The sequence below is a fragment of the Phyllopteryx taeniolatus genome, chromosome 3 (genome assembly GCF_024500385.1).
Source record: "Phyllopteryx taeniolatus isolate TA_2022b chromosome 3, UOR_Ptae_1.2, whole genome shotgun sequence".
Classification (NCBI taxonomy): Eukaryota; Metazoa; Chordata; class Actinopteri; order Syngnathiformes; family Syngnathidae; genus Phyllopteryx; species Phyllopteryx taeniolatus.
In genome coordinates this window covers 10,347,795-10,375,070 of record NC_084504.1, presented here as the reverse complement: position 1 = coordinate 10,375,070, position 27,276 = coordinate 10,347,795, and the positions used below count along the sequence as shown (strand labels likewise).

At 41.6% G+C, this 27,276-nt stretch overlaps 1 protein-coding gene across 15 annotated transcripts in view; it reads right to left on the bottom strand.

The window, feature by feature from the left end:
• Positions 1–771: 771 nt before the first annotated feature.
• Positions 772–27,276, bottom strand: part of LOC133474841 (protein unc-13 homolog B-like) — a 99,339-nt gene continuing 72,834 nt past the window's right edge. For 6 of the 15 annotated variants that reach the window (XM_061766904.1, XM_061766920.1, XM_061766906.1 and 3 more), the window contains 31 exons: positions 27,126–27,194; positions 26,894–26,983; positions 26,218–26,355; positions 25,224–25,414; positions 23,217–23,302; positions 23,058–23,093; positions 22,163–22,210; positions 20,911–21,037; positions 20,717–20,813; positions 19,691–19,834; positions 18,912–18,989; positions 18,739–18,816; positions 16,843–16,863; positions 15,846–15,878; positions 15,697–15,738; positions 15,589–15,618; positions 15,437–15,463; positions 15,223–15,237; positions 15,055–15,075; positions 14,911–14,928; positions 14,462–14,488; positions 14,107–14,195; positions 13,648–13,785; positions 13,436–13,559; positions 12,162–12,206; positions 12,017–12,094; positions 10,927–11,074; positions 10,785–10,841; positions 9,167–9,247; positions 6,198–6,357; positions 772–3,307 (listed from right to left, as the gene is read on the bottom strand). In XM_061766904.1, the coding sequence (XP_061622888.1) occupies positions 3,025–3,307; positions 6,198–6,357; positions 9,167–9,247; positions 10,785–10,841; positions 10,927–11,074; positions 12,017–12,094; positions 12,162–12,206; positions 13,436–13,559; positions 13,648–13,785; positions 14,107–14,195; positions 14,462–14,488; positions 14,911–14,928; positions 15,055–15,075; positions 15,223–15,237; positions 15,437–15,463; positions 15,589–15,618; positions 15,697–15,738; positions 15,846–15,878; positions 16,843–16,863; positions 18,739–18,816; positions 18,912–18,989; positions 19,691–19,834; positions 20,717–20,813; positions 20,911–21,037; positions 22,163–22,210; positions 23,058–23,093; positions 23,217–23,302; positions 25,224–25,414; positions 26,218–26,355; positions 26,894–26,983; positions 27,126–27,194 (2,619 nt within the window). In that variant the 3' untranslated portion in view covers positions 772–3,024. Of the gene's footprint in view, positions 3,308–6,197; positions 6,358–9,166; positions 9,248–10,784; positions 10,842–10,926; positions 11,075–12,016; positions 12,095–12,161; positions 12,207–13,435; positions 13,560–13,647; positions 13,786–14,106; positions 14,196–14,461; positions 14,489–14,910; positions 14,929–15,054; positions 15,076–15,222; positions 15,238–15,436; positions 15,464–15,588; positions 15,619–15,696; positions 15,739–15,845; positions 15,879–16,842; positions 16,864–18,738; positions 18,817–18,911; positions 18,990–19,690; positions 19,835–20,716; positions 20,814–20,908; positions 21,038–22,162; positions 22,211–23,057; positions 23,094–23,216; positions 23,303–25,223; positions 25,415–26,217; positions 26,356–26,893; positions 26,984–27,125; positions 27,195–27,276 lie in introns of those variants that run through there. The other 9 variants (XM_061766905.1, XM_061766908.1, XM_061766907.1 and 6 more) reach the window with 9 other exon arrangements.

The following is a 27,276-nucleotide window of genomic DNA, read 5'->3' as shown; positions in this document are numbered from 1 at the left end:
AGAGTTGATCCGCTAGTACATCTTGTATTAGGAAATGCGCCTACATTTATGTAATTAGTTTTCGGATGTTAAAGTTAAATGTATTAAGCGAAGGAGCGATCTTAGGGGATTATGTCACAACACAGAATGAACTAACGAACTTCAAATTTAGCAATGGCTAATAAAAACTGAAAAATATTGTACTTAATATTCTCCTGGAGGATGCATTTGGGATTGGCCTTTGAAGTTGGTAATTGTGAAAAATGAAGTGAAACAGACAATGGTTTTAGTCAATTCTTTTTCTGCGTGAAGAAAAAGGCATATGTTCTTTATCCTCTGTGAGGAATGACTAATATTACGGCGATTTACTGAGGAGCTGAGACTGGCTCCATGCACAATAAAACTATTTTTGTATTATACCCCACCGCCCCAACCCCCAGTGGCCAAAGTGCACCCACCAGAACGAGCAGCACAGTATATATTGAATTGAAACAAAACATTTTTTAGCCAAAACGGTTTATTTACATTGTTACATCTTTATGTATTTTTATATAAAGTACACTATTATAGTGCCATTTTTCTTGTCACAAAACATTACAAATATTTTTGGAAGTGCTTTGGGAGGCTGGAACAGATTAATGGCATTTCCATTCGTTCCAATGGGGAAAGATGTTTTGAGTGATGAGCATGGTCACAGAACAAATTAGTCGTATCTCAAGACACCACCGTACAAATTGAATATAATTTTTAAATAACTTATCCAAGAAAAAATTAGACCACACTACCTTCATAAATATTTTATGAAAACATTTTTATTGCACCATTATATCACACGATTGATTGAATGACTATTACATATTTGGTCTGTCTCCATATGTCACATTACATACATGGCAAAATGGTTCACAATTTAAACAGTTATTTTGTACACTTTGTTCAAATACATGCTTTTATTTATTATCTTATGTACATATATACAAGAGGAGCTCACATTTCTTGCCACATTGTAAACACACTCTGCATCATTAACAAACAGTTTGGCTATCTAATGTGATTTTGCTGGCACTTAACGCATTGAAATCCAATTCAAAATGTTCAGCTGAGACACTTTTAGAAGTCAGGTAAAAGTTTGTCCTCATTTTGGCAGCGGTCGTCGCAGTTTGGAACTAAGGCAGAATGAAAATGAGGATGTCGTTTTATGTCCGTTGCTTTTCTCATTTTTAAATCCACGAGTGTTGTCGTCAAGCACCAGTTTTAAGGACACCAAGCGAAGAAAGGTACTCAAAACGACCCACCGGAAGCTGACTCGTATCGTCATTACGGCCGTTCTTTTTACAATTAATGATAATATATGATGATTATTTCTAAAAGGCTTTCAAATGACATTTAAATGCGCTTATTTTGCATTATTTTCCACCAACAAATGGAGGGAAAGAGCTGCAAAATGGTTGCTGTTAAAAGTTCACTACGTAAGAGCACAGGTTGAAGCTAACAAGCTAGCATTTATCTTCTAATAACTCGGAAATCAAAATGTTTGTAAACATCAGGATGGTAATTTAGGAGGAATGTGTAATTTTGGCCCCGATAAATTACTGCAGAACTAAATGTAGACAATAGTTGCAGTAGTTGGTTGTTGGTACTTCTAGTTCCTGGACTTAAAAGTACTACCTCTCTAGCAGAATAGTCTTTCTGCTGAGATAAATTACCCTAGAACTAAATTTAGACAATAGGTAAGCTCCACCTAAATTTCCTAGAACTTTTAGTTCTTGGTAATTGAAAGGTTCCGGTTTCAACTGGACACGGTCAAAGCCTACCCTAAAGGTTCCTGGACTTCTTGAAAGTACTACCCCCCTTAGCAGACTCTTCTTTTGGTCCCAAAGAACTAGTTCAGAACATATTTTTGGGACAATATTTCCTGCAGTTCTAACATATGCTTAAGTGCCAGGACCTTTTACTTCTTGGAACCTCTAGTTCCTGGAAGTGAAAAGTTCTAATCATAAGTGTGTGTGTCTCCCCAAAGGTTCTTGGACCTCTGGGAAGTACTACCCCCACAGCAAGGTCTTCTTTTGGCCTCTGGTAAATTACTAAACTAAATTTAGACAATCCTCTAAAAGTTGCTAGTTTCACTCAACCTAAAGTTACAGGTACTTTTAGTTCTTGTTAATTGCAGTTCCTGGTCTTTAGAGCTGCACAAAGGTTCTGGACCTCTCAAAAGTACTACCCTGCCCTTATCAAGGTCTTCTTTCGGCTTCGATACATTACTCCAGATATAAATGTAGACAATAATTCTTGCAGCCCAAACACACAAAGGGCCTCCAAAGGTTCCTAGTTTCACCTAAGGTTCCTGGAACATATATTTCTTGGTACTTGTAGTTCTTGGAACTAAACTGTTCTACTCGCATATGTTCAGAGCCCGCCCTCGAGCTTCCCAAAACACATTTTCAGACTAAAGTTCCAGGAACTTTTAGTTCTTGGTAATTGTAGTGTTGGAAGGTATTTTTTTTAGCCCTGGTAAACTACCCTGTAACCAACTTTTAAATGGTTTAAATGGTCCAAATACACAGTAGTCCTCTAAAAGTTGCAAATTCCACCTAAAGTTCCTGGAATCTTTAGTTCTTGGTACTTGTAGTTGTTGGACCTCTCTAAAGTACTAGCCCACTACAAGGGTCTTCTTCTGGCCCCGATAAATTAGCCTAGAACAACAATTAGGCAATAATTCCTGCGGTCCAAACACACAATGGTCTTCCAAAGCTACTGAAAGTTCCAGGAACATTGAATTCTTGTAATACATACCAGTCAGATTTGTTAGCGAACCAAAAGTTCTGTCCACCTCCGAAGTACTGCCCCCATACTAAGGTCTTCTTTTGGTCCCAATAAGTTACCCAGAACTACATTTAGGCAATAATTCCTGCAGTCCAAACACCAAGGTCCTCCAATGCTGCCTAAAGTTCCAGGATCTTTTAGTTTTTGGTACTCCCGGTTGCCGGAACCACACAAAATAGTGTTCCTAAAGTCCCTAGTCCCGGGATAAAGCGAGGGCTGCGTTCACCTGCCCTCCTCGGCGGGCCGTGTCTCTGACTTGATCTTGACGAACTCCTTGGCGATGTCGTCGTTGGGCCTCTGGGCCAGGATGCGCATGACGGTGGTACCGGTCTGGTCTGTGGCGATGCCGGGACCCAGGGGGCACCAGCAGACGCAGGCGCGGCGCTCGGCCACGTCTCGTAGCTGCAGCACGGCCACGCCCACCACACGGTCGGCGCGGCCAAAGCAGTAGTCCTTGACTGACGCGTGCAGCTCACAGCACTCCCAACCCTCTTTGCCCAAAACGCTGACAAGGAAGGAAACACGATGTTAATGTACACATTTTACTAGAGATGCTACAATTAATTGATTAATCGACATTTAATCAATTATCAAATTAACTATTTTGATAATCGATTAATCGTTTAGAGACCTTGCATAACTTAAAATTGTCCAAATCCATCGGAATTTCAGCCTCTCAACAGTATGTGTTCTCAGTTTTCTGTCGTACTCCATGAAAGCAGACTGATTATCGTTTATGTTTAACCAAAATAAGACATTTGCAAACATCAGCTTTTATTTTAGAAATCATTCCTCAACATTTGGGCCGATTTTGGACGGATGTTATGGACCGAACCAGGAACTGAATTATAATCAACTTGTTTGTTCATTTTCTGCATTGTCAATTTGAAATAATGCCCTGTTTTGAATAAAGGGATAGACATTTAAGTTTTTTTTTTTTAATCCATTCACCGATCAATAAAAAAATTAATTGACAGAATAATCAATTATTAAAATGTTAGTTGCAGCCTTACATTTTACATTAACACACACACAAAGTAATTTTATATAATGTATATAAATGTACAGAAGAATTACATTAAACAAAGACTTTTTAACCAATGGAAAACCTATACAATACACTAATGCCCAGGACTATAAAAGTAGCAAACTTTCCACCTCAAACCCTAACCAGGCTCAAAACCCAGTCACTCTTGTTTCAGGCTCAATACCTTCATTTCTAACCCTAACCTAGACTCAAAAGTCTAGCTTCAAACCCTACTTTGAAAGCATAACACCGTTTTAAAAACCAGAATTTCTGTTTCTGAAGCCCAACACAGACTTAAATTCTGGTCCACCAGTCGGTGTCTCAGGAGGGGGAAGCAGTGCACCATCAACACTCTGTATAGTGGGGATGGGGCGCTGCTGACCTCGACTGGGGACATTGTGAGGCGGTGGGGAGAATACTTCGAAGACCTCCTCAATTCCACCGACACGCCTTCCCATGAGGGAGCAGAGTCTGGGTTCTCTGAGACGGGCTCTCCTATCTCTGGGGTTGAGGTCACTGAGGTCGTTAAAAGAGTCCTTGGTGGCCAAGCCCTGGGGGTGGATGAGATTCGCCCGGAGTTCCTAAAGGCTCTGGATGTTGTGGGGCTGTCCTGGTTGACACGCCTCTGCAACATCGCATGAACAGTGCTTCTGGATTGGCAGACTGCCAATCCAGAAGGACTGTGTGTGTTTTTAAGAAGGGGGACCGGAGGATGTGTTCCAACTACAGGGGGATCACACTCCTCAGCCTCCCTAGTAAGGTCTATTCAGGGGTGCTGGAGAGGAGGGTCCGTCAGGAAGTCGAATCTCAGATCCAGGAGGAGTAGTGTGGTTTTCATCCTGGGCGTGGAACAGTGGACCAGCTCTCCACCCTTGGCAGGGTCCTCGAGGGTGCATGGGAGTTTGCCCAACCAGTCTACATGTCTTTTGTGGACTTGGAAAAGGCGTTTGACGTGTCCCTCGGGGGGTCCTGTGGAGGGTGCTTCGGGTGTATGGGATACCGAACCCCCTGATATGGGCTGTTCGGTCCATGTACGACAGGAGTCACAGTTTGGTCCGCATATCCGGCAGTAAGTCGGATTCGTTTCCGGTGAGGGTTGGCCTCCGCCAAGGCTGCCCTTTGTCACCGTTTCTGTTCATAACTTTTATGAACAGAATTTCTAGGCGCAGCCGAGGCGTAGAGGGGGTCCGGTTTGGTGGCCTCAGTATTGCATCTCTGCTTTTTGCAGATGATGTGGTTCTGTTGGCTTCATCAAGCCGTGACGTCCAACTCTCACTGGAGCAGTCCGCAGCTGAGTGTGAAGCGGCTGGGATGAGAATCGGCACCTCCAAATCTGAGACCATGGTCCTCAGTCGGAAAAGAAGAAGAATGAGAAGAAGAATCACCTTCGGGTGACGTGCCCTCTCCGGGTCAGGGATGAGATCCTGCCCCAAGTGGAGGAGTTCAAGTATTTTGGGGTCTTGAGGGAAGAATGGAACGAGAGATCGACTGCCGGATCGGTGCGGACTTTGTATCGGTCCGTTGTGGTAAAGAAGGAGCTAAGCCGAAAGGCGAAGCTCTCAATTTACCGGTCGATCTACGTTCCTCCCCTCACCTATGGTCACAAGCTGTGGGTCGTGACCAAAAGAACGAGATCCCGGATACAAGCGGCCGAAATGAGTTTCCTCCGCAGGGTGACCGGGCTCTCCCTTAGAGATAAGGTGAGAAGCTCGGTCATCCGGGAGGGGCACAGAGTAGAGCCGCTGCTCCTCCACAACGAGAGGAGCCAGATGAGGTGGCTGAGGCATCTGATTCGGATGCTTCCCGGACGCCTCCCTGGTGAGGTGTGCCGGGCACGTCCCACCGGGAGGAGACCCCGGGCACGAACCAGGACACGCTGGAGAGACTACTACGTCTTTCGGCTGGCCTGGGAACGCCTCGGGATCTCCTCGGAAGAGATGGATGAAGTGGCTGGGGAGAGGGAAGTCTGGGCGTCCCTGCTAAAGCCTATCTCAGCTGACTTCGGGCGAAAGGCAGACTGCAGCCTGAACTGGTTGCCAGTCAGTCGCAGGGGACAAATAGACACAGAAACACTCACACTTCACACTCACATTCACGCCGTCACTGAGTGGGAACTGAACCCACGCTGCCTGCAGCAAAGTCAGGCGAGTGTACCACTACACCATCAGTGATGGCTTGAAAACCGAATTTGAAAATATAACTCTTGTTTAAAACAGCCCAGACTTAATACCCCAATTTGAAATACAAACCCCCATTTAAAATCCTAATTTGAAACCCTAATCCTTGTTTGAAACCCTAACGCAGGCTTGAAATGTACATATATAATATAATATAATGTAATGTATGTATGTGTGATTATGTGCCTCACAATTGGAAGCTCTCGTTGAACTTGGCGCTCCAGCAGTTGTTCTTGGACTTGGTGGTGAACTTGCGCTTCTTGTCTACCAGCGCCGGTCCCAGCAGGGAAACCTCCACGAACGGACGGAACATTCCGGATGTCTGCCAGCGAATGTCGTTCACGCTGATCACTGATGGACGGGAACACAATAACTCAGCAACTCTAATTTCATGAAGTATGGTAAATATAAATAGAGGAAGTGGTGGTCAGTGATGCTACAGTATCGTAACACGTTACTCTATGACCAATTTTACACAGTCGGTACGGAAAGTATTCAGACCCCTTAAATTTTTCACTCTTTTTTTATATTGCAGCCATTTGCTAAAATCATTTAAGTGCATTTTTTTCCACAATGTACACACAACACCCCATATTGACAGAAAAAAATGGAATTGTTGAAATTTTTGCAGATTTATTAAAAAAGAAAAACTGAAATATCACACAGCCATAAGTATTCAGACCCTTTGCTCAGTATTTAGTAGAAGCACCCTTTTGAGCTAATACAGCCATGAGTCTTTTTGGGAATGATGCAACAAGTTTTGTTGAGGAGAGGCTTCCGTCGGGCCACTCTGCCATAAAGCTCCGACTGGTGGAGGGCTGCAGTGATGGTTGACTTTCTAGAACTTTCTCCGCTTTCCCAACTGCGTCTCTGGAGCTCAGCCACGGTGATCTTTAGGTCCTTCTTTACCTCTCTCACCAAGGCTCTTCTCCCCCAATTGCTCAGTTTGGCCGGACGGCCAGCTCTACGAAGGGGTCTGATCGTCCCAAACTTCTTCCATTTAAGGATTATGGAGGCCACTGTGCTCTTAGGAACCTTAAGTGCAGCAGAATTATTTTGGTAATCTTGGCCAGATCTGTGCCTTGCCACAATTCTGTCTCTGAGCTCTTCAGGCAGTTCCTTTGACCTCATGATTCTCATTTGCTCTGACAAGCACTGTGCGCTCTAAGGTCTTATATAGAGAGGGATGTGGCTTTCCTAATCAAGTCTAATCAGTATAATCAAACACAGCGGGACTCCAATGAAGGTGTAGAACCATCTCAAGGATGATCAGAAGAAACGGACAGCACCCGAGTCTGAATACTTACGGCTGTGTGAGATTTCAGTTTTTCTTTTTTAATAAATCAGCAACAATGTCATCAATTACGTTTTTTATCTGTCAATATGGGCTGTTGTGTGTACATTAATGAGGAAAAAAATGAACTTAAATGATTTTAACAAATGGCTTCAATATAACAGAGTGAAAAATTTAAGTGGGTGTACCCACTCTAAGTAACTAGTAAGCTAACATGTTATTTCCTGACAAGTACAGTGGACCTCGCTATTCTTGGGGGATAGGAACTGGGCTGGACCGTGAATAGCGAAAATCCGTGAATAATTGAGGCCCATTACACCGGGGAACAATTATAAAATTATGTTGAGTTAGATTTTTATGCTGATTAAAACTAAAATTGGCATGCTGATTCCAAAATTCCAGTCAGTTATTTTCTAGCATGTCAAGTTTATTTTCTCCACAGATTACTTTCCAGATAAGCAAAATTCCACTGATTAGCTGTAGTAAGACTTGCCAGCTGATAACAATTGGACTCATCTACAACTACGTGGCAACCTGTTTGTGCAGTCACAATTGAAACAGTACGGTGAGGTGTGTGTAGCTCCCAATAGGTCGGTACTATCAATATCTGCAAACGGAAAGCTAGCATAGTAGGAATTAAGGATTTGTGCCATATCCTTTGTAAAACATAATAGTGTTAAATAAACATTGCATTCATGCCTGTTTCTTTCATATTTCATTGTATGTCAATATTTAAAAAGTTTTATAGAGCAAGCAAAAATCTGTTAAGTACAGTATTTTTCATATTCTTTAAAGAAAACAGGGATATATAGTTCAAAAACTTGATGTGATAGAGAAAAACTGAGATCAGTTTTGGATTCCACACCCAAAAATTTGTTAAAAACAGCTGTCAGACCAAACTCAACAAAAATTGTATTCCCCAGTGTTAACGCCTTGGTAAAAAACAACAACTTTTTTTTAACCCCAAGAATTCTTGAATAAGATGGGATAGACCGCCAATATGCGTTTTCATGGTTGGTTCCGACTTGAAACTTTCCATTTAATTGATTCACAAAAAGGTTCATCTTGTGTGGGTCACGTGTGCACAAATTCCCCTGCTGGCCAAATCCTGATTGTCATTTGAACTATGTGTGATGGCTTTTTTGCAGTCTTGAAACAGTGTCCGCATGGGGAATAATCCCTGAAATTAAAACACCATAATTATATCTTGTGGGGCTCATTAATGTAATGTATTTATGATTAATGTGTGGTTAAGACGTCAATCATTGTGAAGCCCTTGGAGACTTGTGGTGAAGGGGATCATCAATTATTTTTGTATTTAATTTCAATTTGCTACACTCATAATAAAAAATTTGGCAATGTTTGGTCCTGTGCGGTGTCGCTGAACTTCTAAATCGAACCAGTTTGTTACCTGAGGGGGGGAAAAAAAGCTCAGAACTCAAAACTGAATTGGAAAACAACAAAAACTTCTGAATCATAGTAGTAAGTCATGAAATATGTTACTACTCATAACACATTTCATGGCAAATGATGTGCGATATCTTATTTGGCGAGATCTACTCAAAGCGTTGTCATACATGGGAACTTTTTTTTTTTTTTAGCAGACTATAAGAAAAAACGTGAAGTTGGCTAAGCAGCAACAGGACAACTAAAATGCAAAACCTCTGTGGATCCACTACGCTGTTTTCCTCATCTTTTCATAAATCATGCCAACACGTGAACGACTTGTCAAAACACTGAGGTTTCATACGTAAGCATTGACATGATTTGCCTACAACAAATCCTGCTTCAATACGCGCTTCTGAAATTACTCCCGGGGTTGCTCGACATGCTTCGAAGGCTCGGCACGATTTTGTCCATCACTACCTTTGACGTTGACTTTGCGGTCCTTGGTGAGGACGTCCACCTGTAAGACGACTTCGCCAATTGGTTTCTCCACTCCAGAACCTCAAACGCAAAAACACAAAAAGTCACTTTTGGCATCAACGCTGATTACTACTGGAAGTGCTGTATCACACACATTTAGAACACAACATTCTCAATTCAAACCGAAACCTTGGGTTGAAACCATAATTTGACACTGTAGCCCTGGCTGCAAACCTTACTTTGAAACCCTAACTCTGACTCAAAGCTCCAACTAAGTTGAAACCCTAACCCTGACTTGGAACCCTAATTTGAAACCCTAACTCAGGGTTGTCAAACACATCGTAGTTCAGGGGCCCACATAAAGCCCAATTTGATGTCAAACTAAAATCATACCACACTTAATATATTCATAATTAACAGTTTTTTCCTTTGTTTTAACACAAAACAAGTACACAAGGAAAATCTTTAAATGATTACATAAAAAAAAACCATCTCAGATTTCTTGAGAAAAGGGTTAGTTACATTTGTTAAATGTTAATTCTCAAAATTGTCCCTATTCCCCACGGCCCCTTAAGCCTCTTATGTATTTTTGTTCACTTTCAAATTCCTTCTGCGGGCCGGATTGTACCCCCTACTGGGGCGGTTTGGGCCCGTGAGCCGTATGTTTTTAACCCCTGCTTTAACCCAGGTTCCAAACCCCAACCCAGATTTCAAACTCTAACCCTGATCTAAAAGCCTAAACCAGCCTGGAAACTCTAATCCTATTTTGTAAGCCTAAGCCTTGTTTGAAACCCTAGCCCGGACTCAAAACCTTACTTTGAAACATTAACCCTAGTTTAAACCCTAGTCTAACCCTGATTCAAAACACTAACACTGTCCTGAAACCCTAACCCAAGCTTGAAACCCAAATTTGGAACCCTAACCCTGGCTCAGAACCCTATCTTGAAACCCTAACCATTATTTGAACCTCTAATGCAGGATTGAGGCTTTAACTTGAAACCTTGGCATGTTTGAAACCCAAAACCAGGTTGAAAACCGTAACCGCAAATCCGTAACTCTGATTCAAAATCCTTACCCTTTGAAACAATAACAAAAGCTTGAAACCCTTGTTTAAAACCCTCATGCAGAAATTCTTATTGAAACCCCAACCCTTGGATTGAAGTCTTAACATGAAACCATAACTCTGACTTAAAACTAATTTAAAACACAAGTATTGTTTGAAACTTACTTTGAAACCCGAGCCCTTGCTTGCAACCCTAATTAGAAACTCACTCTGGCTTGAAACTCTAATTCGATAATGTCAACCCAGTCTTGCGTAACGGAGTACAAATTCCTCGTTACTGTCCTTAAGTAGAATGTTCACACATCTTTGTTATTTTTATTTCTGGCATACTCCACAACATTCCCTCAGTAAAATGTATACTTGTACTCTGATATATTTCCCCTAACCATCTTTCACTACTCATTAATATTACTACAAGGTGCCTTTACCTTCTACCAAAGTTATTTTCTGTACCTTCACTGAAGAATAACTTTCACGTACTTGATACAAGACAAAATGACGAAAATTCAAGATTGACAGATGACATCATTCAGGGGGCGAGGCTTAAGAGCTCACCTCGATCAGGTCGAGTCTTCTCATTGGCCGTGATTCGAATGCCCATGCCGCTGTGCACTACACACAGACGCACACACACACATTAAGCATGCGATTTGATGAGTGCTAGGTGCGTGTGTGTGTGTAGTGTTATGGTCGTCACCTTGTTGGCGTTGCGTGCTGACGAAAGTCCTAATGAGGGCGTCCGTGCTCTGAGAGTAGAGCGATAAAGCGTAACTCAGCGATGACAACTCGGGACTTTTCTCCACAAAAGATTTCTTCAGGCCGTTTCCTCCAGCGTGGAAATATTGCTACAACAACAACAACACAATTATATTAAATTGATTAATCATTCATTCATTTACCATACCACTTATCCTCACTAGGTTTGCGGGCGTGCTGGAGCCTATCCCAGCTGACTCTGGGCCAGAACTGGTCGCCAGCCAATCGCAGGGCAAGTTGATTATATTTAATTGAATAAAGTTCCTTAGCTTGAGGAAGAAAAGATGCTAAACCACGAGAAGCCAGATTGCGCAATCTTATATTTAGCCTAAGTGGCGAAATGTTAAAAGCACTTGAAAGTGCTTGTTTGGAAACCTAAAGCAGGCAGCTTGAGACCCTACTTTGAAACTGTAACAAGGGCTCGAAACCCTACTTTATAACCCTAACCTGCACTTGAAACCCAGATTTGAAACACTAAGTGGCTTGAAACCCTATTTTGAAACCAAAACCTACCTTAAAACCCTAACCCAGGCTTGAAATTCTAATTTGAAGCCCTAACCTTTGCTTGAAGCCCCAATTTGAAAGCCAAACCCTACTATACAACCCTAACCCAAGCTCATTTCTAACTCAAATTTAAAACTTTAATCCTTGTTAGAAACCCGAACCCTGTCTTGAAATCCTACCTTTACTTTAAAACCCTAATCTTGTCTTGAAACACTAAAACTGTAATATAAACCTTAATCCTTGTTTGAAACTCTAATCCTGGCTTGAAACCCTAACCCTCATTTGGAACCCTAACCCTGGCTTAAATCCCTAAACCATGTTTTAAAACTTCAACTGCCTGAAATACTAAATTGAAATCCTAACCGTGTCTTGAAACCATGACCCTTGTTCAAAGCCCAAATTTTAAACTTTTAACTGTAGTTTGAAACCCTAACTTGAAAACCAAACCCAGGTTTAAAATTTTAATCCTAACCCTGGCTTTGAACCCAACTTTAGGCTTAGTCATGTGACTCAATGGCTCCACCTACCTTGAGGCTCTCCAGGCTGGCATCCACCACTGTGCACTGCTTGGGCGTCAGCATTTTTGCCTCACCTCCGCCGCCACCCTAAAAGACAAATGTGGTCATAATCATAATACTAATCATCATCATAACAATAAGATATGTTAGTTACCTTGAGGTTGGACAGTCCTTTGGCAGCAGTAAGGATCTGAGCACCCTGTAATTATTATACATAATACGTTATTATTATTAAGGCCCGATGGATTAATCGGATGGCCACTGTAATCGGCCGATATTAGCTCTTTTCAAATCGAACAAATATCGGCTGATTTTTCTTTTTTTTTTCAGATTGTTGTAACTGTTGTAAAGTCAAACAAATACTACATACAAATACAATACAAAATATTGTAAAACAGTCAAATGTTATGCCTGTAATTCATGTCTTCATTGTTGTAACGGACCCAAAAATACGTTATTTTATTAATTATATATATATATATTTTAATTATTTGACCAATTGATCAGTTATCAGAATTTTATTCTACCAATTATCGGCATCGGCTTAAAAAAATCCATATCATTCGGGCCCTAATTATTTTTGTTTTATGCCATATTTCAAGCGTGTTTGAAACAACAGTTTTTACTGGCTACCAGCAGATGGCAGCAAAGCGCTTCTACTGCACGACCATATAACGGTAGTAGCGCGTATACAAAGTTAAGGAGGACGTCAGTGAAGAAGCACTGACAGGATTACGGTTACAAATTTAGGGTTTTGAGCCTGGTTTGGCGTTTCAAACAAGGGTTAGGGTTTAGAATTTGCGTTACAAGGAGGTTTAGGGTTTTAATTGAGATTTCAAGCCCGGGTTACAATTTAAAAGTAGGGGTTCAAGCCAGGGTTATGGTTTTAAATTAGGTTTTTGAGCTAGTGTTACAGTTTCAAAGTAGGTTTTCAAGGTAGAGTTATAGGGTTTTAAATTAGGGCGTCAAACAAGGATTAGGGTTTCAAGGTGGGGTTAAGGTTTCAGATAAGGGTTTTAAGCCTGGGTTAGGATTTCAAATTAGGGGTTAAAGCCTGGTTCACTTTTACAAATTGGGGTTTCAAAGTAAAGTGTCAAACCAGGGTTACGATTTTAAAATAAGGTTTGAAGACAAGGTTACCGTTTCAAATTAGGGTTTCAAGGTAGAATTGGGGTTTCAAAGAAGGTGTTTTTCAAGACGGTTGTAATTTCAAATGAGGGTTTCATGCCAAGGTTACTGTTTTAAATTAGGGCTTTAAACAAGGATTAGGGTTTCAAAGTAGTTATGGTTTCAAATAACCAGGCTGGGGTTGTAATTTCAAACAACGGCAAGAATTTTCAATTGGGCCTCTGAGTATGGGTTTCAAAGTAAGGTATCAAACTACGGTTAGGCTTTCAATGGGTTAGAAGTTGGTTATTATTTTGTTACCAGGCTGTCGTTAGAGTTTGGCAGCACGATGTTCTTCTCCAGACCACAAAGGACCGCCTTCCACAAGTCCTTCAGGATCTTCTTCAGGACTGCCTTCTCACATACGTCTGCAAACACGCTCAGACTACACGCACGCACACGGGAAATAATGAGACCAAGTTGATGATGATGTAAGTAAAAAGGATGATAAAATACGTAAAGTGCATATGTACTTGGCGTCCAGGAATTCCATGAGCGGTCTCAACATGGCGTCGGCATCCCCCTCGGCCGTGTTGGGGTTGGGGGGGCCCCTCATCTGGTACAGAAGCGCGGACATCTGATGCATGCAGGCATTGATGCGCATCTGAAAGCTGAATGAAGGGCAAGCAGAAGAAGAAAAACGCAATCTGTCAGTCAACATGATTGATGAAAAATAAATTGACTGTGGGTGAAATTGTTCGTTTGTTACAATGGTTGCGTGTGTGTGTACACCCGTGTGTTTAGTGTGCTACTAAATGTGTATGTGTGTGTAAATTTTAAACTGTGTTAACTAGTTTGTCACGTGTGTGTGCTACATTTCACCTTGAACGTTGCGAACCACTATAATAACTTAATTGGCATGTATGAACGAGTGTACGTGTTTAAATAGTGTGCATTTAACAGTGCGCGTGTGTGTATGCGCGCGTGCGTACCTTTTGGCAAAGACGGCACTGAAGTTGTCGAGCATGCCACTGAGTTTCATTTGTAGCTCGTTGAGGATGTCGGCAGCCTCTGTGTCCAACTACAACACACACACTAAATTGAGTTCCGGGGTAATTGGGGCCAAAAAAGGACCCTTCGAGGAAGTACTCGGAAGGGACCAGGGACCTTCGAGGTGGGGTCGACAGCGCTCTAAGCATTGGAACTTTTTAGTTGTATGATAAAGGATGTCAGGTATGATACATCTGGTCTACCACCCGTTTTGCTACTTTCCTGAGGCTTTTCAATCTGCTTTGAAGAAGAGGAGGCTAAAGGAAAAGAGCTAATGTAGAGAAGAAACCAACCAACCTGCTTCTCTTTATCTTTCTTCTCAGCCTGAAACACAACACACACACACACACACAATCCTCACACTGATGTGAATTACACTACTTTGATCACTCATCAGTATGTGGTTAATGTAGTTTGCTATTTATGTAGAGTATTATTTATGTGTATGAATATAACATCAAACACACACTCTTACACTCACACAAACACACACATTGATAGCATTCAGAAACAAACATACAAATAGATACACAAAGAATTATAAATGCACACATACATAAATCAGAGAAAAACACACACAACATAGATACACAAAGAAACTACATATACACCATTATAAACACAAACAAATTCACACACACGTACAGGTCAACAGAGACACACGTATAAATATACACATACACAAATATAGATATACACACATATAGACTAGATATGCAAACACACGCACGCACACATACACACACCTTTTCCTCAGATTCCAACTGTCCAAATGTGAAAATAAAAAAAATAGAACCACACAACAAAAATGTGTTATGTAATGTCAGGATGAATGTTCAACATTTAAAACACACACTCAAACAATAACACGTGTACACAAAGACACAGACCTTTTCCTTGTCAAATTTCAACTGTACAAAAACAAGAAAAAAAGATGAATGACAAGAATGTATATTATTTGTATGACAGTTAAAAAGAATATCAATTATTTAAAAAATATATATATATTAAAATGTAAAATCTAACAGTATTGTCAAATGTTTGTTGTGGTGGGTCACCTTTTCCTCTTCAATCTTTTGGATGACAACGTAACAACAACAAAAAAGAAAAATAGAAAAAAACATTAACCTCAATGTTTACACGAGAACCCATCCACCCCCCCACCATACACACACTAACTTACTCTGACACTACTTCAACACACACACACACACGTAACCTCAGTGTTCACAAGAGAAACACACACACACACACACACACACAAAGTGGGACCTTGTCCTCCTTGTCTTTGTTGTCCATCTGAGCATGTACGTGAACAGAGATAGGACAGGAAGTGAAAAACAGGAATTGAATTTCGTTTCGACCTTGTCATTGCCAGGGGTAAATGCTAAGCATGCTAATGCTAAAAGATGGCCGCCGCTTACCTCTGAGCCTTCTGAATCCGAACAGCCCGACTGAGTCACAAATGAAGATATAATTTATAAACAAGAAACAATAAATATATCGATAGCTAACTAGCATATAATACCCACCACGTCATCATCATCATCACAGCCTTCATTGTCATTGTTGGCCTGCACGGGGCGAGGTGAGCAAATAAAAAAAAACAAAAAAAACTTTGAACTTTGAAGCAATCTACCAAGGTCATGTGATCGTGTCATCATGCGACAGATACACCCACCTCTTCATCAAACTCCTCTTCTTCACTATCCAACTTACAAAGAAGCAACAATATTCAACATCAAATGAATCAGATGAAAGACAGAAGTGATTGTTGGTAAATTTGGGTAAGATTACGAAAGGGGAGTTACTGGTGAGTTAAGGAAAGGGAAATTGCTAATACGTTTAGGAAAGGGGGGGGGGTGGTGATGAATTAAGGGAAGTGGAATTGCTGGTAAATTAATGAAAAGGGTATTATTGTGAATTTAGGAATGTGGGGATTTCTGATCATTTAAGGAATGCATAAATGCTGGTAAATTTAGGAAAGTAAGATTGTTGGTAAATTAGGAAAAAGGTGATTGTTGTAAATTTAGATAAGTGGGACTGCTATAGGCGGCACGGTGGACGACTGGTTAGAGCGTCAGCCTCACAGTTCTGAGAACCCGGGTTCAATCCCCGGCCCCGCCTGTGTGGAGTTTGCATGTTCTCCCCGTGCCTGCGTGGGTTTTCTCCGGGCACTCCGGTTTCCTCCCACATCCCAAAAACATGCGTTAATTGGAGACTCTAAAAAATTGCCCGTAGGCATGACTGTGAGTGCGAATGGTTGTTTGTTTGTATGTGCCCTGCGATTGGCTGGCAGTTCAGGGTGTACCCCGCCTCCTGCCCGATGACAGCTGGGATAGGCTCCAGCACGCCCGCGACCCTAGTGAGGAGAAGCGGCTCAGAAAATGGATGGATGGATGGATGGGACTGCTATAACTAGGACACGGGAGATACAGTAAATTTAAGAGACCAGGTTCACTTGTAAACCAAGGAAAGTGTAGTTGCAAGTAAATTTAGGAAAGTGGGGATATTGGCTGGCTAAAGCCTGGGGAAAAATGTTTCATCACCAAGGTATGCACATCTGGTTTGACAATAACCATAACAATAACATTTACTGCATTTATCATGAATAAATATGATTAGGCTCAAGAGAGGGAAAATAAGGCTGGGCTTGGGGGGTCTGAGAGGCTACATACCCTCTCCTCTTCAACGGTAAACTGCCAAAAACAAAAACGTCTTTGAACCAGATTGAAAAGCATCAAAAGTGGACATCCTTGATCATACTGCACATTCTGGCTGTCATCCTTTCAGCGTTTATTCCACATCTTTGATATCCACCTTAAGGTCTTCCTTCAACTTGTATGCGTTTTATCGTCACTAGTAAGATAATTCAATATACTAGTAGAATAACTGTGTCTTACTAGTAACGTAAGTGCCATTTTTGGCCAACTAGTACAGCCTTTCAGCTGTTAGTTATAAGTGGTAAATGTTAACTACAAGTAGCACACAGTTGTCAACTTGTCCGCAGTTTTGCCTAGCTAGTATCATGTTATTGTCCTACTAGTAGGCCAAAGTTGTTGTAACCTATTGGACTACTGGTGTCTTTAACTACTCGTGGTAAATTTAGTAGGAGGGACCAGGGGCCTCATGTACAAAAGGTGTGTACGCACAAAAACGTGGCGTTCGTTCTTTTTCACGGCAAAGGTCAGATGTATCAAGAGTGACATGACCGTGGAAATGTGCGGTGCCTCACGCCAACTTCATGGCTGGCGTACGCACGTTTCTGCAGCGGTTGGTGCTTTGGCAACACTTAGAGGTGATGCTGGGAAACTTATAATAAATCTGCACATCAGCGACACACGAACAACTAGCACTGATAAATAATTAATGCCCGACAGCATTTGATTTCAACAATGTAAAAGATGCAAGGACTCCGAATTCACTTGTTAACCAGTGTATTTAATGAATCACTGATATTTGACACCTATTAATTGATCAAGCTGATCATTTATGCGGCCTATTGCCCTCACAATCGCCTCGTGACTCCAACACATGCACGGGTGAGGACACGGCCAGTCGGGCGGCAGCAGCAGCCGGTTGTTGGAGTGTAATTGCAATTGTAATTGCAATTGTAATTGCGACGCTGGGGATATTACAAATACCACACATACAACATTTACGCATGAACCTTTATCTCACATGGCTAAGTGTAGGTTACTGAATAAACACATTTGTTGTGAGTTCTAAAAATACATGGTATTAACCTTGTGGGGTGATCATAGTCAGCCACATGTGCTCCCACCACCCCTGAGAGAGCAGCGTCACCCATGATGCAGCGACTCTCTACTCGAACGGGGTGAGGCCGTCCGCGCCCGTTCCTCCGCCTGTTTTGGCCACACTTTTGCGGTGGGCAGCTGTCCTTCGCTTCACATCCACCTTAATGTCTGACCACTACTGTTTTAGTTCAGCGTGTGTGCGCTGTTCCGACCCCACAGCATTGACAGCCGCACACACGCTGTCCCTTTCGCTCCTCTTTCGCGTGTTGTTAACGCCGTAGGACAGTGTGCCAAAGAGGATTTTCTTGCGCACCTCCACTTCATTGATCAACTTCACATTCAGAAAAATTATCTTGCTCATTTTCCTTTTTTTCTGATCATGCAGAGATCGGCATCTCAGGTGCAGGGTTCATTTAAATATGATTTGCATATTTAAATGTGGGCGTGGACAGGGAGGGGTCAGCTACTCCAACACGTGCGCTCAATTCTACGTTGATTGGGATGTACGAAGGAAATGTGCTCGGATTCATGCGTACGCACAGATTCATACGGATATGTTTGTGCATACGACGTTTTCTGGATTTGAGCGTACGCCATGTTTCAGTAGGAAATCCACGCAAGTCTTTGTACATGAGGCCCCAGGAGGTAGTAAAAGTAGGTTACTAGTGTGTGACACACCATTAGTTACGCCTAGTAGTGTTACTTGTGTACCACAGTAAGGTTGAAGTGCATACTAGTAGGCCAAAAGTGGCACTAGTAGTGAAAAGGAAAAAAGTGAAGAGTCCACAATGGACACCCGCGTTGTAGCTGACTGACCTGTTTTGCTCCCATGGACTCAAACATCCTCTCCAGAAGGACTCTCATCTGCTGGATATTGTTCATCAGCACGCACGGCTACACAACAACAGCAACAACAGAAAAACAACACAGCATGAAGCACGCTAGTCCTTGTTGACTTATAATGATGTCGGTGATATTTGTGTACTGACAATCTTCTCTTTGTCGCAGTAGGATGGAAAGGATTTGGCCAGCAGGGCGCAATACTGCAGCAGGACTTTGCTGATGGTCTGAACAAACAATAACAAGCAAACAGGCAAAAATCACTTTTGGCTAAGGTCACGCAAGAACGCATCATGGGAGATTTGAGACCATCAAAGTACTTTAATTAAAATCAAAGAATGATAACAATCCTTTAATCAGACAACTACTATAAACTATGATAATATTCATTTGAGCCTGCAACTACGATGACAATAATCGACATCGGCAACCACTGCGATAATTTCAGATACAGCGGCCGACGATGATATTAATCCTTTGATCTAACATCTACAATTATGATAATCCTTTGAACTGTCAACCACTATTGCAAATTTGGATCTATCAACCTACTCAAGTATTTCTGTCATTTCTGGTGTTGGCTACTCCCCACAGTAGCTGCGTTTTGCTGTTTCACAATTAACCCTAAGATAAACGAACTAGGGTCTCCTGTGGTCATTGAAGACACTACAGTACTGTAACGAACTTGGTTATGTGTGTTTTAGTTGTGTGTTACTGTTGAGGGGTTGTGGCGAGCATGTCATGTTATGTTACGCTGAGCACTGCTATTTCCAAGTGTTTTTGAACACATCGCTCGGCTCAAGTGTGGGAACGAGGAGAGAGAGACCCGCAGAGCTAGAAGCTAATGGTTGTGTTCAGTTCGTGACTTGGTTGTTCTGGCAATAGAGTTTGAGCATAGGTAGTGCGGTGTCACGGCTAATGACGTCACCTTGGCGAATCGTCTGTTGTAGTGAGCCAGCACAGTGGGGTCGGGGCAGTCCAGCTTGCGGATGATCCCGAAGCTTTGGTTGAGCTGTGTGAAAATGTCCACCACCGAGCAGGAGAACAACGCATGCTCCGATGTCGACTGGAACTGTGGACGTGGGAAAATAAATAACGGGAAGGTTTTTTTCACAGACTTGCGAAAAAGTCAACTTTGATGGACAGTGTGAAAGGGGTCATGTTTTCTCTTTGCTCATAAGGTTAGGAAAATGGGAGATAATTGATAAATTTGGGGATTGGGGAATTGCTGGTAAATTGAAGAAAGAAGGGTTTAGAAAAGGGGTTGGCTGGTCAGTTAGGAATGGAGATTGGATCAGAATTGTTGCTATATTTTGAAAAAGGAGATTGCTGCCAAGTTTAGAAAAGAAGGGTTAAGGAAATGGGCGTTGCTGGTAGGTTTAGGAAAAGAGCGATTGTTGGTAAATGTAGGAAAAGGGGTTAGCTAGTAAATTAAGGGAATAGGGAGTTTCTGTGAAATTTAAGAATGGGTTTTGCTGAACAATTAGGAAAGGGAGGTTGCTGGCAAGTTTGAGAAAGATATTTGGTAAGTTAAGGAAAAGTATTGCTGGTTACTTTGGGAACTGAGATTTGCTTGTAAAATCAGGAAGGGGAGGTTGCGTGCAAGTTTAGGAAAAATATATTGTTGGTAAGTTAAGGAAACAATGTATTGCTGGTTAGTTTGGGAACTAGAGTTGCTGGAAAGTTTAGGAAAGGAGGGTTGTGGGTAATTTTAGGAGATTCCTAGTATGTTTAGGAAAGTGAGATGGCAAATAAATTTAGAAAAGAAGCAATTTCTGGTAAATTTGTGATTTCAGAAAGAGAGATTGCTGGTAGGTTTTGGAGAGGGAAGCTTGTCAGTATCAGGAATGTGAGATTGCTGGTAAATTTAGGAAAGAGTGTTCAGTAAAGGGAGATTGCTGGTACAGTATGTGTAGGAAAGGAACAGTGTGTGTGTGTGTGTGTTTTGACTCACTCCTTCCCTCTTGTCCCTCTCCAGTGCTCCGTGCATAAACTCCATGGAGACGTCTTCATTCTCAGCCAGCCAGGCCAGGACGAACTGCAGGAACCACCTAGAACAACATTAACAGCAAAACAACAACCCGTGTAATGCGCAACATGTTCTGAACATGGATGTGATGGATCCGCATGAGGAAGGCTGCGTCTTACGCAGGATACTCGGGAACGCTGTCGGCGAAGGCCGGAAGATCCGAGACGTACTCATTGTAGAGCCACTTGACCTTGAAGTGAAGATTCATGTAGTCGGAAGGCTTACACAGACGATGATGATCGTGCTCTGGGGAACACAAATTAACATCAAACTTATCTAATATCCTACATTTACCACCACTCACCGTTCTTAAACATGCCAGTAAACCCTCTTTCTTAGATATACCAGCAACCCCACTTTCTTTAACTTGCCAGCAACCCCTTTTTCCTAAAATGATCAGAATACCCTCTTTCATAAATTTACCAGCAACACCACTTTCCTTAACTTGCCAGCAACCCTTTTCCCTAATTTTACCAGCAATCACCTTCCCTTCACTTAGCAGCGATCACCACGTTTTAGAGTTCAGTAATACCCTCTTCCCTAAATTTGCTAGCAATGCTGCTTTTCCGGCGGCATGGTGTACGGTGTACGACTGGTTAGCACATCTGCCTCGCAGTTCTGAGGACTGGGGTTCAAATCCCGGGCCAGCCTGTGTGGAGTTTGCATGTTGTCCCCGTGCCTGCGTGGCTTTTCTCGGGGCACTACGGTTTCCTCCCACATCCCAAAAACATGCAGGGTAGGTTAATTGAACACTCTAAATTGCCCGTAGGTGTGAATGTGAGTGCGAATGGTTGTTTGTTTGTATGTGCCCTGCGATTGGATGGCGACCAGTTCAGGGTGTACCCCGCCTCTCGCCCGAAGATAGCTGGGATAGGCTCCAGCACGCCCGCGACCCTAGTGAGAATAAGCAGAACGGAAGATGAATGAATGCTGCTTTTCCTTAATTTAGCAGCAACCATCCCTTCCTAAACTAAGCAGCAACCCCCACTTTGCTAAATTTACCAACAATCCCTCCTTTCCTAAATTTAGCAACAACCCCTTTCCTAAATTTACAAGCGATCAAACTTTTCCTTAACTTACCAGCAAAACCCCTTTCCTAAACCTACCTGCAACTCTCCATTTCCTCAGTTTACCAGCAATCTCCTTCCCTAAATTCACAAGCAACCCCTGTTTTCTAAATTTACTAGCAACCCTACTTTCCTAACTTTATCAGCAACCCCTTTCCTGAATCAACCACCAACCCCCTTTCTTAAATTAACAAGCATCATCCCCACTCCCCCCTCGACTAAACTTGCCAGAAACCCCCCTTTCCTTTCCTTTGATCTAACTACAACAATGAATAATCCTTTATTCTAGATTCTGTTGTTTTACCATCATGGAAGTCTATTCTGCGGATCCGGAAGGTGCTGGGAGCTGCTGCTGCCATGGTGATGCGATGGCAAAAAAATAAAAAATTAAATAAATAAAAAAAACAAAAACAAAAAACAATGACAGCAAAGATAAAAGGAGGAAGAAGATGATGATGATGATACACTTGGTGGAGAAAGCGGTGACTCAGGGAAAAGCTACGATGATGGATTGCTACGCTCCAAACGCAGCCTCAAACACACAAACACGAATTTAACACAAACACTACCCTGCATTATTAACTGCCATACAAGTATAAAAATAAAGGCTAAGCACTGGATAATACAACAAAACCTGAAAAATTTGTGACACATTTGTAGGGGCAATGTCAATGTAGGAACCTCTCATGGAAAATGCTAATGTAAAGCAAAAAATTAAGTCGACAGAGATGGAATACTAACATGCCTACAGTACATTTGGTATGTGGACATATGGCAAGGCAGCAACCTGAGTTGGCAGTTTGATTATACATTAAAAAAGCATATAATGCCCTTTAAGCAGTGGGTATTGTTTCAAAGGTGAGATGCTCAAAAGCTATTATGCTAACAATTGGAATGCTAGCACACGGCAAGGTAGCAACCTCGACAAGCTTGATATCTCGATAAGTATTTTACATCCTGCCTTTTGGTCGGGTATCCTATCAAATAAGAATTGACCTATTGCTAACATGCTAATAGTTGGTAAACTGATTGTTGTTATGGTTTAAAATAAACTGTTAACTTCTTTTTCAAATCTGAAAAAAAAACAAAAAACGGGCACCGCAGTCTAGACGACTGTTTTCTAGTAAAGGCTAAGAATATGTTCTAGAGACGATCACGTGACGGCTAATATGCTAACAATGCTAGCAACCAATGCTTACCAATGTTCCTGTGGGAGCGATTTCCTTTAACCAAAACTGGAGGAACATAAAAAATGATCAAAGAAAATAACTAACTTAGTGAATTAAAAAAAGAACTACAATAGATGGAATAAAATGACAAACACGCACCCACAGGAACCCACACACACAAAATCATACCCTGCAGAGCGTACTTGACGTCCTGAGCGAACAGCGTCCACATCACCTCAGCACTGACTTTCCCCACATTCAGTTCCTGAGGAAACCTGAAGGGGGAGAACATGTGTTTTTTGTTTCATGGCGAGTCATTCATGTTTGACACTATGTTTTACCCACACATAATGAAAAAACCTCCACAGTTTTACAATTTAGCGTTCACCATATGTTTAGTTCAAATTTGGTAGCAATTGGACTAAATCTCTAGGGGTAGTTTGTCTATAAAGGACCAGTGGAAATGGCCAAAATGAGCCTAAATGGTTTTGAGCTAGGGCTGCATGATTATGGCCAAAATAATAATTGCGATTATTTTGACCAATACTGTAATCACGATTACTTGCCACGATTATTCTTCATGTAAGGTAAAAAATATTTTTATTGCACTACTTTTCAACAAACAATATGTAACAGTTTTCAGTGCAAAATGAATATTTAAAATGCAAAAGGTATATTTAAATATTTAAATAAATGTATATGTATAGTATATAATATAATATATATATAAAAACAAATATAATATGTATTTAATAAATAATAATAATGACCAATAAATGTACCTCTAAATTGCCCGTAGGTGTGAATGTGAGTGCGAATGGTTGTTTGTTTATATGTGCCCTGTGATTGGCTGGCGACCAGTTAAGGGTGTACCCCGCCTCTCGTTCGAAGATAGCTGGGATAGGCTCCAGCGCGCCCGCGACCCTAGTGAGGATAAGCGGTAAAGAAAATGGATGGGTACGTCTCCACTGTTCTGCTTGACCATTGGTCAGTCGTGCATGGTCACAAACTGCAAAGAACTCGACAGTTGTGATTTTCCTCTCTATTTACTCCCAGCGTTTTTTCGATGCGGTCATCCCAGTTGAAAAGTTGAAGTCAAGGCAGCCGCTACAACGATATAGTGTCTTACCACATGCCGGCTCTCTGCCAACGTGCTGAGAGGCCCAACTTCAAAGTATAAGCTTCATATATTACTACATTGGACACCAATGGCATTTTCAGCTTTTATTTTGAAGTTGTTACCGTAGTGGAGCGGAGCTTAACTCATTCACTGGCATCCTTCCCAGTTAACATGGATATTTGCCTTCTAAAGCCGTCAGTGGCAATGAATTTAATGAAGCCTTAACCATGCGTTTCCCCCCTGGTGGCTGGTTGACTATTTTGCGAACACTGCTGCAAATGCCCACATATTAAATTTTAAAAAATTGCCGACGATGAGGCTCATTTAATGCTGGCAGTGAAACACGTGATTACGATTATAAATAGAGTAATTGTGCAGCCCTACTTTGAGCCAAAATGACAGACTTCCTGTGTTGTGTCATGACTTCTTGAGACTTTTTTGTGGGTCCACTCATGATAGACATGGCAATTACATTTCATGTTGCCAAGTAAAACTGGCTTCAGTGGCAGAATTTAAAAAAAATCTCTCAGATAGATTTGTCTTTGAAGGCTGCTGGAAAATGGCCAAAATTGTACTAAAATGGCAGCTTTTGAACCAAAATGACAGACTTCCGGTGTTTTTTCAGGCATGGCTTCTTGACACTTTTTGGGGGGGATCTACTCAAGATAGCGATGCCTTTGGCCTATCATCTTAGAGTTTTAATTTTGTTAAATATTCAGAAAAATGTTCAGAGAATAGTAGAAAAAGATTCTCGAAAACTGTTAACTATTTTTCAACGAGTCATATTTTTTTAAAAAGCAATCTTATGGGAACAATAAAAAAAATGTAAAATACAATTAAAAACATTTTTTTCCCCTCAAACATAATACAATAAAGAAAATCTTGAAAAAAAGCTTTTTTTTTCACTCAAAAAATACCTTTTGGAAAAAAGATTTTTTTTTCTTGATAAAGTAAAACAAATTTATTAAATCCTTTAAAAATAAAAAGAGAATCTGACTTTTCTTGAGAAAAAATATCTCTTGTCGACAGGGGCTCAATTTTCTAAACAATAATTTATAAAGTAGAAGAACACTGACTGGTTGATGATGGGCGTGTACGAATTATTATCCTCCTCAATGATTGACACGATGAGCGTGATGAGTTTGGGCCAGAAGTCCAAATTCTGGATGCTCGGGCCTTGGTCCTCGGGAGGCTGGCTCTCCTCTTTCTCCTCTTCCTCCTCCTCATCACCCTCTACTTTTTCCTTCTTGTTCTTCTCTGGCTCAAGCTGTAAGAAGGACAACAAAGAACAAAGCATAGACTTTGAGTTCTCTCGTAGTACCAGATGATGGTCAACTTTAACCCTTACATACTGTACTGTTGGATCAAATTTGACCCGTTTTTATGTAAAAACAGCAACAAAAATACCGTAAAAGTCATTCTTTCATCCTGAAATTTGATGAGTTTTCCTTAAGTGATGTTCACGGGGGAGTTTGAAACAGTCCCAAGAACCTTCTGTTTTTCCACCACATTTGCACAGGTTCCCTGTTGGTCTTTTAGGGAGTCATGGGGCAATCTCAAAACAGTCAACGAGTCCAAGTCATGCTTATGTTTAAATTTTCAGGGGGGGGCAGGGTGTTCAAAGGGGAGTTAGACACAGTCCCAAGAACTGTCTGTTCCCCCCACATTTGCACAGGTTCCTGGAAAAATATGCACCTTTTGATCATTGAAGGGTCACGGGAGAATCTGGAAACAATCAAAGAGTCCAAGTCATGGATATGTGTAATTTTATGGGACAGTGGGGGATAATGTTCTTCGGGGCGTTTGAAACAGACCTAAGGACTGTCTGTGTTTCCACCACATTTGCATAGACAGAAACATACCCTTGTTGGTCTTTGAAGAGTCACGGGGGAATCTCGAAATTACCAACATACTAAACAACAGGAACACAAGTCAAGCTAGTAATACATTTTGAAAAGATTTGGAGCTCATAATTTGATATAGACAGTGATTATGAGTATATTCTTTTCCCGGAACACACTACGCAAGCAAGTAAAATGAACAGTATATAAGGGTAAGGCGTTTACTGACGGCGGGGGTGGTCTGGAACTGGCGGTTGAAGAGGTCCAGGCAGTTGTTGAAGATGTACTCGTAGGTGGAGTTGAGGCAGGCCTTGACGCAGTCACGGACCACCGCCGATGCCCTGGGGGGGCTTGGCAGCTCTAGGACCTGAACCGGGAACACGTGGTTAAGAACACGTCATTCCTATCAATGCAGTTGTTGTGGGAACATCTCCAACGCAACTTGTTTCAATGCAAAACATGCAGAATACAAAAATCTTTACAACCCATTATTTTAGCAGTTATCATATAGATTAAACGGCTAAAAATGTATTCTGTTATCAAACAACAACACCAACAGATAGTACAATCACAGAGTACATGGGAGATGCAGGTATTTTTTTTTTGTCCACTTGGGATTGCCATCGTCACGCTCTACATTGTCGTATCTGTGACTTTGAGTGCCTGTGTGTGGCTTTAAAAGGTGGGGCCTGACCTGGTGAGTGATGTGAATGAATGTCAACACTACACGAGTAAATTGAGTTGTGAGCTTCGTCGCGGAACAAATTTAACTCGCAAGTCAAGGTCCCACTGTATAGTAAATGAATAAACTGAGGAAGTCTACTTAGCCTGTTAGCTTGTTAGCATGTTAGCGAGAACAATGCAAGAAAATGCCATGTGTTAAGGGCTTCCAATCAGGTTTGTACCTTCATCCTGAAGAAGGTGATGCTGGTGAGGAGGTCCACTGTGGATTTGAGGTCCTGGAGGCGGGGCTTGCAGCTGCCGGGAAAGTTGTTCTGAGGGCACATATACACGCACACACAAACACACACACACGCATTAAGCATTTATAGATTTATATGTCGTGTTTGATTTGTATTCCAGCAAAAAACTTCCTTTGTCAGAGTTCAACATTATTCTTGTTATTTGGACACTCACTCTGTACATGGAGAGGTCGATCCTCAGGGAATTGTGCAGCTGATCCAGAAGTTTGACAAAACGATCTCTCTGTTGGAAAGAAAAAAAGCCAAAATGTCAGCCAGAAGCACAAATTCTCCCACTTTTATTTGGAAGAAAACAAATAGAACTC